General features: G+C 30.7%; 2 protein-coding genes across 3 annotated transcripts; one reads left to right on the top strand and one right to left on the bottom strand.

The window, feature by feature from the left end:
* Positions 1 to 4,256: 4,256 nt before the first annotated feature.
* On the top strand, positions 4,257 to 8,776 carry LOC110992005 (zinc transporter 7). The gene is made up of 4 exons (XM_022257627.2): positions 4,257 to 4,411; positions 4,489 to 4,730; positions 4,809 to 5,026; positions 6,990 to 8,776. The coding sequence occupies exons 2-4, from the start codon at positions 4,541 to 4,543 to the stop codon at positions 7,614 to 7,616; spliced, it is 1,035 nt and encodes a 344-aa protein (XP_022113319.1). The 5' UTR covers positions 4,257 to 4,411; positions 4,489 to 4,540; the 3' UTR covers positions 7,617 to 8,776.
* Positions 8,777 to 9,043: 267 nt separating this feature from the next.
* Positions 9,044 to 12,391, bottom strand: LOC110992006 (transmembrane emp24 domain-containing protein bai). 2 transcript variants are annotated; one of them, XM_022257628.2, is made up of 6 exons: positions 12,082 to 12,391; positions 11,813 to 11,933; positions 11,553 to 11,623; positions 10,845 to 10,853; positions 10,478 to 10,604; positions 9,044 to 9,489 (listed from the first exon to the last, which is right to left on the bottom strand). In XM_022257628.2, exons 1-6 carry the CDS (start codon positions 12,256 to 12,258, stop codon positions 9,368 to 9,370), a joined length of 627 nt encoding a protein of 208 aa, XP_022113320.2. In that variant the 5' UTR covers positions 12,259 to 12,391; the 3' UTR covers positions 9,044 to 9,367. The 2 variants fall into 2 exon arrangements, with proteins under 2 accessions (XP_022113320.2, XP_022113321.2); XM_022257629.2 differs by lacking the exon at positions 10,845 to 10,853 and having other exon boundaries at positions 12,082 to 12,389.
* Positions 12,392 to 12,510: the final 119 nt, after the last annotated feature.

Genomic DNA, 12,510 nt, shown 5'->3' with positions numbered 1-12,510 from the left:
TGTTGCCAGTTCTTCGATCATGGTTTGTAGTGTTCCCGGCCCCCGGGTTATAAGTTACAAGCTTAGGCGAAAGAAAAACTAATGTAAACTATTTTTTTTAATTCAGTTTAGTAGATCCAGATTACATTATAAATTTATAACCCTTCCAACATCACAAACTTTCCCTCTTTATTTCCAGCGAGAAAGCAATATAAATTGTATGTATTTACAAATATATTATTACTTACATTAAGTACTAGGTACGAATATAGTTGTAATAATCTGATAAGACTCCTTTCTTTTCATATATTTTTAATTAATTGACTATTATACTTTAGGCAGAGAATCACTGTTCATTTTGTTTTGGGTGACAAGCCTACCTTTGATGTTCTTAGAATTTAAATGAATTAAATTCTATATTTATTTTGGGGGGTGGGATATTGGGGGGTTAGGGGCTAGGCTATCAGGCGCGCACCGAAAGCTACGTCACGTCATACACGTCCACGCCACGCCATCTCTGTACTATCGCAGTGGTACAAAGATGGGCCAACACTAGTTCTACGTTGTGGGCCATCTCCCTACGAAGGCGAGATACCCCAGGAGGGTACCCGTGGAGACGGAGATTCCATCTCTGCACCTTCCTCAGGCTGTCCCACATATTCTGGGGGTGACAAACTTTTGCTAAGCAAAGATACACACACAGAAGAAACCTGTAAGAGGTGGGAACCAAGGATCCTTACTAGTTAACGCTACTGGTCCTAATGTGAAGAATAAAAAGCTAGTTCAGCAAGCCTTTCATCCTAGCTTGTTTCTGCTTCGACCAAGAAGCTCATCTCTAAGTTTAGTAGTAGATGTTAACATCGAAAGTCCGACAGCTCTATTAAATAGAGTGCAGACAAATTCTAAAGACATTTACATAGACAAACAGAATCATCCTAACTAGCAGAAGCACCAACACTAGGGAACGTCAAAAGGAAAAAAGTTACCTCACCATCTTCAGACAGGATACCAGTTTCTAATCAATTCAGCAGATCAGGGAGCAAATAATAGTGTATAACAAACAAACAGATATCCAAACCTCCCTATAATACTATATCTTATATGGTATTGAAGACGTAGCCAAACTTACCGAACTCCTGGAATGTTCGGTAAACAAAACTAACATTGTCTAGAAAATAATCAACCAAATTGCACCAACGTGGAGGTTTACAAAAATATAATGGACCTTTTGGAAGACACAGGAAACAATAGTGATAGGAGAAAAAATAAATGCAAAGTATGGGCCTGAAAATAAACCTACATCTACATTTTTTGCAACCCTAGAACAAAGTCCGAGCAACAAAGAGATAAAAGGTAGAAAGTACATAAGAAGTTGTTGGATTCTAAAAAAATGAAGGGCATGACAATTGTATGGCAAAAACTTCATACCTTGCAAATTTTTTAAATATGCCACTAATAATATTAACTCTAAGCCTGTTAATTTAATTCTGATTATTTATATTAGCATGGCATGAGACACTAATTTTGGAAGCACTTTAAATTAATTTTGTGAGATTTGTTTGTTTGTTTAGATAGCAGTGCAGTTCTACCGGCATTTATTAATTCTATTCATTAGATGGTAACATAACTGTATAAAATCTAAAGCTTTTCTCAATAATTGCAGCTACTATATACACAAAAAAATTGTTTTCCATGGATTATAATATATATAATAACTACAATATTAAATATATATATATATATAAAACCATTAAACACATTTTTATAGTATAATATTTATTTTTATCTTAAAGTTATAAAGAGTATTCTACAACCCTGTTTGATTAATTAATCCCAAATTTCAACATCAGGAGGATTTTGTTGTATTTCTTTTTGTAATGGTTGCTTCAAGACAGGATGATAAAATAATTGTTTTCCCATTTGAGATCCTAATTTACATACTTTCATATGCTCAGCAAGATCGTTTCGAGGCATCCTGTGACTATGGTCAAAGGGACAAAAAACCCAGTCTGATTTGAAATCTGGGCACTTTGTTAGGTGCCTTTGAATTCTTGATCGAGGAACACGGTGGTAAGTGTTATAGGGGCAAGAGATAAAAGGATCGTCCATGATACTAAAACAATACGATTTAATTAATAACTTGGTAACTCAAGTAGATAGCCTTTTAAAAGTTATCCAATTTGCACTTGTAAAATTATTAATGACTGAACTTACTTTACTAATAAAAAATTATACCTTTATACTTTCAGAAACGTTTGAAAAAGGGAAATAGTGTTATTTTTCCCCTTTCTTGGCCTGCACGGAAAAATAGTGTTAAGATTCTATAATAGTGATAATTTTCTCTGTTTCCTTCGGAATAAAATTTAAATTATAATCAGTATTCAGTGTTGCCAAATGGTATTGGCGAGATACCCTTATACTAATTTGTTTTCTCCCGAGAAATCCCCTTGGATACCCTCACCCATGGACAAAGTTCCCATCTGGGTCACTATGAGAACACTATAAGCCAATGCGACACTTTGTATAGAATATTTTTAGTATAAATAAACAAAAACCTTAAAATACTAAAAATTAAAATTCTTGTGTATTACTGAATTTTAACATAATTATACAACTTGTATTTTATTAAAATAACATATTTCTTTATCAGCTCTAACGAATATACAATAAGTAAGGTTTACACACGGATTCTTTCGATCTGTTCGTGCTTCAATTTAGTTCCAAAATCAGGAACATGCTCGGCCTCGTTTTTGAAATATCGCCTTAAAACCCCTAAATATTATTTCCCCCTATTCCGCCCCTCACTAGGTTAAGAAACCCCTAAATCTAGGGGATAATTTCCTGATATTGCAGCACTGAATTTATAATTTTCCAAATACATTCCACAGATTAGAAGTTTGTATTTGTACAAGTTACAGCCGACACACGTCACATACATCTAAATATATGATAGCTATTAGCTACTAGATTATGATGTTTAGGGTCAGTGAGATTTTTTAGAGGACTAAGCGCTAACACAATAAAACACACTGTACTTTTCTCCCTATATTTAATAACTGTATAGTAAATGTATAGGTACTGTGTGGATATGTAATTTTAAGTCTCCTCGATCTTTTGTTTAGCTTGAGGTATAGTCTTTAAGGCAACAGGTAACTCAAGAGTAAACGTTACGCGTTTATAATGGATATTACTCACATTATTTCAGTTAATGTGATTTAAATTAGTTATTTAATGTTTAATACAAAACTGTCGTTAATTAGATCATCCGGATCCGTTAGTACGTGTCGGGGTCTCCGACAAGACTTTTTTGTCGGGAAGGGGTACACTGAGAAGCTGGTTTTCAACTGACTTTATAACTGCACAGCACTTTATAACAGCTTCTAACTACCATGAAATTAGGGGTTCCTACGTTAAGATAAGCCATCTTCGCTTAAATAAGGGTTCGTCAATCTTAATAACACTTATGTATTTGGACATTATCGGAAACGATAATGTTAAAATACAGTTTATGAGTGTGGTAAAAACTAAAGTGCTCATATTTGATTGTTTACGCTTGTTACATATCCATTTCACTCCCTTTGCACCGCATAAGCAATAGACGCAAAGCTATTATGAAACGAAGCGGACAACCGATTATACCAACAGCTTTTCACCGGTCATTTCTCAACTATAAGTCTATAAAACTAACTACTAAACTATAAATAAGTATTTAATACACGCCCATTATATTTTATGGTAATATTATCTAACGCCAAGCAACTAGAGTATTATTAGATACAATTCTACATCACTATAGGCTTTTTCTGTGGGCATTACAAGGTAGTTTTTTATTCTGCTACGAATGCAATTTTTTTTTGTAGGCGTTTCCAGTGTTCTATTTCTTTGGACTTTGAGAAAAACCACTGTTTTGATACCTACCTCTTTCGGTTTTTTGAAGTCGAAAAAGAAGTAAAAAGTTAGATTCTTGCTGCCCTATATCGGTATGTCCTACCGTATTAAAATTGTCTATGTTTATTGTTTTCCTATCCTGCACAACAGCTACTTTATACTACTTGAATGTATCTTTATTCATATTTCATATTACCTCGCAATCAGAGTGTACAATAAAAAATATCGACTGAAAGTATGTACTGGTATATTATGAAGTTGGTTCTAGGGGAAATATGTTTTAAGAGTTGGCATCACCTATCGGTCTCGGTATCGGTATCGGTCTAGATACCAGGCCATAAACTTAAAAAAAAAAACTACAGAATACAGTATATTGACATATTTATGACAAAAATTCAACTTAAAATTTTATAAAATATTAAATTAGTGTCGGTAATAATTTATTATAATCATCGGTATAACGTTGTTTAACAATGCATTTAATAGTTTTAATATAGATTTTAGGCATGTTGGCTAAATAAGTACAAATAATTTATTATATTAGGTATGTTTTTTTCCTTTGGTTGAGGTTATTGATACTGTTGGAGTACACGTATACATTATTTATTTGTGGAATTTTAGGAGTTGAAAGAAATGATGTGAAATAGTTTTTGGAAAGAAAGAATAAGTTACAATGCTGCCCTTGACGCAAAAGGATACGAGAATATCGAGAGGGCCAATCACCGGAATCCGGGAAAAGATTAGTAACTGGTTTAGACTAATTTTATCTGATCAAAATTCCCGAAATTTATTTCTCTTCTTAATTTTAAACTTATCCTTTGCTTTTGTTGAGCTGTTTTATGGTGTGTGGACAAACAGCTTGGGTGAGTTTTTATAATATTGTTAAAATCTGTTTAACAAAATTACTTCAAAGTTTTTTATTGTCCAATTTATTTTTGTAGGTTTAATATCAGATGCATTTCATATGTTCTTTGACTGTACTGGATTAGTTGCTGGCTTGGCAGCATCACTAATATCTAAATGGCGAGCAAATGAACGATTTTCATATGGATATGCAAGAGCAGAAGTTCTTGCTGGCTTTGTAAATGGACTATTCCTGTTGTTTATTGCATTCTTTATTATGAGTGAGGCTGTTGAAAGAGCAATTGAACCACCAGAGGTATGTGAGAACACCAAAATAGTCAATTTTAGTAATAATCACTATCTTTTCAAATTATCTTACTCTATACTAAAAACTTCTAAAAAAACATTCTGTTCAGTCAGACTGATAGTGGATATTTTTATTTTAGGATAGCATAAATATAATACTAAATAATTAATTCTATTCATAGTCACACAGATAGATTAAAATTAGAGTAAATATAGAACAATTCTAATAATAATTACAATTTGTTTTTTTTTACTTAATGATACTAAAGTAAATTTCTAAATATACTGCAATATAATATAGAACTTAAAATACAACATAATATATAAATAATTGTAAATATTAATGGAATATTTTCCTAGGGTCATCTATTTACTGAAGTTCTCTAAAAAACATATTAATTTTATTGCATTGTATATTTGCAATATTGTTCTTTTGTGTGAAATGTTATTCAAGATACAAATCTCTGGCCAAAGTTATAATTTGTGTTAAATTTTCAAAATTTTATTTAGGTGTCAATAATTTGATTTTTTTAAACATTTATTTAGATTTAAATTATTTACCTATGATTTGATTCTTGTGTAGATTATTAATAAATAACATCATATTTTAAAAATATATTATAACAAAAAAATAATAATATACAATTGATATAAAAGACACTTCACAGCAATTTTAACTTTCTTTTATAAACATACCATATATTAATTATATGTGGCTTAATTAATTACATCAAAGATTTTACGTTAGCCCAAAATGGGAAAGTTATATCTTCATAAAAAAAATTTATAGATATAATATCTAGATAATAGATCTTTTAAAACAACATTTCTTTAGTATAGAAAATTATTGTATTGATAGGTTTTTCTTCATATAAAAAGTTATTGTCTAAACTAAAATAAAAACATAGTCATTTTTAGTCAGAATTCAAGTTTAAAATATCCCATGTGGTTAAAAGTGTAAGTAATTGGCTCTATAGTGTATGTAAGATTAGATCCATTCACCAAATTGTTTTATGAGCATATTAAAGTGATAGATATAAAGAGTGGCATATTAAAATATTGAATGTAGTCACAGTTACTTTTTAAAATCCTGAAAACTCCTGTGAAGGGTCTTTACATGTAATCAACAAGTATTGACCATTTAAAAACATCGAAAACTGGGTTTCTCATAACTTAATAAATCCATTTCATGAAGTTTGATAGCTACTACGTAAAAATGCTTTCGAAAAGGTTTGTAGGCAACAGGTTTTTTGCTTGATTGCAGAATATAATGAAACCATGTCATTTCTTGAATAATAATATTATTAAAACTGCTCAAGTTGCTTACATATGCTACAAAAAAGTATTTGAAAGCACGTACAAAATCTATATTTTTAGTGCAACGTTTTTGTAGCATATATAAAAAAATTGTATATAATTTTTGCGATTGCAAAGGCCTTAATTTTCGCGTGATTTCCCACCCCACCATAAAAGCAAAAAAAGCCTTAAAAGAAAGAATATGGACTTGTCCCGCAATTTGGGTTGCGTAATTATATACCCCACGGGAATATGTGTATGTTATTTAATAAATAACATACACATATTCCCTAAAGTCCTTATACGTTACTGCGAGGGAAAAATCTGATAACTCGATAGTTCAAAGAAATTATAGGTGTGATTTTATTATTTTTTACACAATACAAATTAATTGTATACTTCAGAGGCTATCACATGATGAAAATCATTTTATCAAAAAATATTCAAGCGCCGTCTCCCATGAATTATTTTGCAGAACAGGCTAGCTATTTTTTGTCCATGGAAACTAAATTAACATTTTTTTATTTTCCGCTTAAGATGCGTGGTTGGTTACCTAAAATCGGTTTACTATCGAAGCATTAGTGCTTTACCTTCGTGAAATACATTTCACACGAATAAAGCGGAATTCAGGTAAAGAAATACTTAACTTTAGTTTTAAGTATTTATTTTAATTTCAGGTCAAACATGAAAGATTACTGTTAGTATCAATTCTTGGATTCATGGTAAATATGGTCGGTATTTATGCTTTCCATCACGGCCATGGACATGGCCATGGCGGTCACGGTCACTCACACGGTGGTCATGGTCATTCGCACAACCATGGCCACTCTCATGATGATACTGAAGCGCCAACCGGTGCGGGATCAGCCATCATGCGTGGAGTATTTCTCCACGTCCTTGCGGATACGCTGGGATCAGTGGGAGTGATTATTTCAGCGATTTTAATGCGTATGTTTGGTTGGATGCGTGCTGATCCAATATGCTCGATGGCTATAGCCTTGTTAATTGCCGCGAGTGTGATACCGTTAGTAAGAGATTCAGCGGGAGTGTTGATGCAACGGACGCCTTTATCGATTGAGCGGTCGTTACCTAATTTGTTTACGCGTGTTGTTGGCTTAGCCGGTGTGCATGCAGTTCAAGAACCTCATTTTTGGACTCTCTGTAGTGACGTTCACGTGGGTGCTATAAAATTAGAAGTCGCCCGAGAGGTAGACCCGCGATACATCACTGATCAAGCTGCCAGAATTTTCAGAGAGGCTGGTGTGAAACATTTAACAATACAATTGGATTATTCTCCGCTATGATGTGTACTCTGGTACTATTTCGTTGTTATGTACTTTAGATAGTGTTTATAATTGTGCCCTAAAATCGGATTATTTGTACATACAGATAGAAAGCTAATTGTTGCTACCATTTTTATAATTGTTCAACCAGAAGCAGATGTCTGTAGGTTTAGTGATTTGCTCAGTCCATCAAAATATTTAAAATGTTTTTGTATTTAAGCTTAAGTAGTAATGAGATTGAATAATATTTAGTTACCATGAAAAAATTAAACCGTTTCCCATTGTAAGGATTATTTCTCGTTACTTGATACATACTTTAAATTTTGTCTTATTGACAAGCACAAATAGCAAAAATAGAACTATTTATTATGAACCGTTAACTACAATTGATTGAACGAAACGTAAAACGATTTCATTACTTTTTATCTACAAAAACAATTTTTTCATAAAATTATTTTTTTTATTATTAGAGGCGCCAAACACGAGCAGCTAGATCTAGCAGATCTTTTCTAAAAATGTATTACCAAGTTTTATTGATGCCATAATGAAACGATTATCTATATTGTAAAATTTTCAAGTATAGTTGAAAATTTTACAATTGATATCCGCACTCATAAAAAAGGGCTAATTTATTAAAATTTTGTTTTAAAAATATATAAACATTCCATTACTATTAAATAATTTCAAAAATAGTAAAGTTAATCTTGAAAATGTCGGCCATTTCACGATAATTTCAAAATTGTTGCTTTTGTTCTTTTTGTTAAGCAGATCTTAACAAAAAGAAGTTATAGGAATAACTCTGCCAATTGTTACTACTTTTCATTACTGAGTTGTCTAATAAGATCGAGATACACCATATATAATTCTACAATAACCTGACGTTTTTATCTTTGTTCACATTCGGTAATTATTTATAGCAGAAATATTTTTTTAAGTTTATCAATAACTTTGTTACATATAATGTATGTTTTGTTGTTGTAATTAATTGTGTCACAAAATTGTATGTCTAATATTTGTAAATGAGAACATAGTAATTTTTATTTTTTCTACTTACTGATCTAATTTTCCTACCAATTTGATTCGTTATTCGTTTATTAATTGTTACAATTATCATTGTGCATAGCAATCAAATTATGACATGTTTAAGAAAAATAGTGTCAACAATAAAATCAATTATATTCTGTGAGCGTTTTATTTACGCAGTTGGGTGTACAGGTAATGTTATTGCAATTATTTTAGATTACTTTCAGATATTCGTAACATTGAGCCTAGATTATTAAAACTAAATTACAAAATTAACACTAGTGGCGAGATGCAATTGACAATTTTGTAAATGATAATAATCATGTACATTAATGTTCGTGTTATATTTATGTATAGGGTTATGGTCATAAATGTCAACTTCAGTTAAACAGTTTTGATAAAATGTAATAATTAAAACTCTGTAGTATACCAAATACATTTATGCATAAACAAATCTTTCATATACATACAACAAAACATTAAATAATAAATCTGTTTAATAGGTGCGATCACACAATCTTAAAAAAAAAATATTTTGAAAATTTATTAATGCACAAAAAATGTAGGTATTTTGTTCTTTAATCCTTCATCAAGATTTTGAAAGTGTTGTATTAAAAATATGAGGTTGACTTGTCAGAAATAAGCATTTATAACCGCAAGTTATTATAATATAAAAAGTTATGTTTTCTGGTTAAATCTATGAATAAGGAATAAGACTGTGTGATGACCCTCTCTGAAAATGTATTTTGCTATTCAATAAGTTTCTTGGCCTTAAAATAGCGGCGAAGGTAAAGCACCTGCCACGTGGCTAGCCCCAACAAACACACCATTGAAAACAAACTGAAGAATAACACTCTATTGTTTGTTGATTCTGAAAGATAAAAAAAAATTATTAAGGTAATTTAACCTTCACATGAAAAGCATAAAATGTAATGTTTTTTTTCGTATTTTAAGTTAAATTTTACAGTTTAAACTCTACGTAACGTCTAACGATTAAATTAAGAATTCCGCAAAGCGCCGAAATTACTCAAGCTTTGGTTGGTTTAGCTTGTCTTTCATACAATAATACATACATAGCATTACACCTACTCACGATAATGACAGAATAAGTTTGTAAAATTAGTTAAAAATGCGTAGCTGTATTTGTTTTCTTGCCGCTTTATTATCCAAGCTCGCAATCAGCTAGACTGTCGGCATAATGCAAAAAGTATGAATTTTCTAAGAAATTCGTTCTTTTGTTTACAAATTCGGAGGATTTTGATTGAAGAGAGGATCAAGAACAAGGATATGAAGAAGATGAGACGGATAGACGTTCATAGGTGTACATTATGTTACCTACATGAATAAATGATTTAAAAAGAAAAGAAAAAAGATTTGAGCCTCCTCCTCTGATCATTAAAGAAACTCTGGTAGCATTTAAATTATTAGAAAAATACTTCCTCTATTACCAAGATGCCTCAATATTGCAAGATATGAATAAAAGATGTAAAAAAAATTCAACAAAATTACTGGTGCAGCAAAAGATGTCAGACAAAATTAACAGACTATATGCAATAGCAATCATATAATATGAATAATCAATCTTTTTTATGTACATAACTACTAAAACTAGTCTGAAATAAACTTTTTCTAATTCTGATATTTCTTCTCTCCAATTAACAACAAGTCTCTACAATTTCATAAAATGCAGTCCCTTCAGTGTCATTATATAGAGTTAATATTTATACAGTATGGTTTATTTTGAGGGATTTCTAGATAAGGTTATTTTAATGATAAATCATCATGTTCATATTTCAACAATAAGATTTACATTAAAATTGGAGATTGAAAATTAAAATTGGTATTAAAATATACTTAACCATTAGTATCCCTCATCTCTTCTTCTCTTTTTCTCATAAGTGTAAAATCTTGCACAATAGCCTCTGACAAATCTTCTAGTCTCTTTAGTTCTAGTTCCATTGGCTTTAACTTTGCTGCTTCACCAATCTGTTAAAGATTTGATTAAACAGTTTATATTTGTGAAGTTTTTTGCAGTTTTAATAAATTTTTATATAAATATATACACATTGAATGGTGTATGGTTAAGTTCTATTTGAATTAGTAAATGTTAGTAATCCAAGAAACAAATGGGTAAAAAATATTATTTACTCTCATCAATTAAAAGGACCATGCCAATATTTTTTTCTATGATGGACATACACACAAACACTCAATATAACTTATTACCCATGTATTCTAGTAGATTGAAGATTGTGAAGAGCAGCAACATAATAAAAAAATAAACATTATAGTGAAGCAACAACTTAGAATTAATTAAAAAGTAAACAAATTATTTCTTCATAAAAATATAGACATTATTAATAAAAACATGGTATTACTTATTCAAACAACGTTGGTTTGAGCAGCACAATACATTAAATTTCAACAACAATTTTATTTGTGTTTTTAAGATAGCTGGAGTGGAATCTGCTGCAAATACTTATTTAGTAGTAAAAAAGTTATTTTCATAGGCTGACATATTTTCTTTATACTTATAGTAGGTATACTTATAGTTATAGTTACTTTTACAACAGCTAGTCTTATAATGTTTTTCGTGAACAAAGATCCCAATGGCAACTCTTGATGTTAAATCATATAATAGAGGTTACTTTTATATTTCCCAACACTAAGGGTCTGGTTTCACAATGTCCGGATAAGTTCCAAATAAGCTATTTATTACTAATTGGTAGGATAAACAATATTGTGGAATTTTTACCTTCCGAATAATTTATGTGTTGCATAGCTATTTGGTACTTTATCCATACATTGTGAAACAGACCTTAAGTCTGATAATATAAATTCACAGAAAATGTATTTAATGGTTAGAATAACAGTTCAATTGTTTATTTTGTCTATGCTTGGTCATTTAATAATGATCAACAAAATGTAACTTACCCCTTCATAATTTTTAGCTTCAATTCCAACTTTTATATCTAAGTGTACATCTTGAGCTACTCCACGACGTTCTAAAGTATGAACAATATTAAAAATGTTATATATTGCTCTAGATTTCCATGATACACATGCTTCATAGTTAGATCATATTATTTTTACTAAATGTTCATTTGAATGTAATGTAAAATATACGTATTTGCCAAATTAAATTAAACTAAATGAATAGAAACTAACAGACATATTCAAAAATGAGATATTACCTGGTTGCATTTTAGATATAAAACAGACTTCAAATGTGTCATATGTTTCTGTTACAAATGTAAATTTGCCCTTGCTGATGTTGTCTTTTTGAGCTAAGATATGTCCCTTAGAATCCCGGACCTATAAGATGAAATTAAAAGTTAAAAAGATATGATAGTGCAGTACAGCTTCCATACTCAGAGTTTACATGAAGCTTGTATATATCTCAACCATTCAATTTTTAATGAGTTAACCTCATGCGTAATAGAAAGTAATTTTTCTTGCTTACAATGTAATCAACCCGCTGTCCAGTAATCTCTGTGATTTCATACTCGCCGGCGACTAACACGTTAGCTTGTAATTCCTCTTTCAAACATTTTTGGGTATTTGGTGCTAAACTCCACATAATAGCATCACAGCTACACCAAAAAATACTAAATAGAATCGTGAGATAATGTACCTCCATTGTGGTTAAAAATTTTCGATATTTTGTTGAGTTGCAATTACATCTCAATTCGTTACGAAGAGAAAATAAACATTTTATGTACGTATTCGTTTCGAAAAGACATTGATGAGTTGGCCCAACCTTTTCAAAACGTCAATTTTTTTTAATTATTAATGTCGTAGATTTAGGATTGACACTTTATACAAGGCTTTTTGGCACATCTTCATTTCATATCACTTTTACATCTGTATCACTATTAATCTGTATTTATAA

The sequence above is a fragment of the Pieris rapae genome, chromosome 1 (assembly GCF_905147795.1).
Source record: "Pieris rapae chromosome 1, ilPieRapa1.1, whole genome shotgun sequence".
NCBI lineage: Eukaryota > Metazoa > Arthropoda > Insecta > Lepidoptera > Pieridae > Pieris > Pieris rapae.
This window is presented reverse-complemented; position numbering and strand designations above follow the sequence as displayed.

Excerpts from the sequence above, each read along its gene's own strand:
- LOC110992005 (XM_022257627.2), top strand. The coding sequence starts at position 4,541 with ATGCTGCCCTTGACGCAAAAGGATACGAGAATATCGAGAGGGCCAATC. Across the intron at positions 4,731-4,808 it reads TGTGTGGACAAACAGCTTGG|GTTTAATATCAGATGCATTT; the intron begins GTGAGTTTTTAT and ends TTATTTTTGTAG. Across the intron at positions 5,027-6,989 it reads GAGCAATTGAACCACCAGAG|GTCAAACATGAAAGATTACT; the intron begins GTATGTGAGAAC and ends TTTTAATTTCAG.
- LOC110992006 (XM_022257628.2), bottom strand. The coding sequence starts at position 12,258 with ATGGAGGTACATTATCTCACGATTCTATTTAGTATTTTTTGGTGTAGC. Across the intron at positions 11,624-11,812 it reads TATATCTAAAATGCAACCAG|AACGTCGTGGAGTAGCTCAA; the intron begins GTAATATCTCAT and ends TTCATACTTTAG. Across the intron at positions 9,490-10,477 it reads AGAGATGAGGGATACTAATG|AATCAACAAACAATAGAGTG; the intron begins GTTAAGTATATT and ends TTTATCTTTCAG.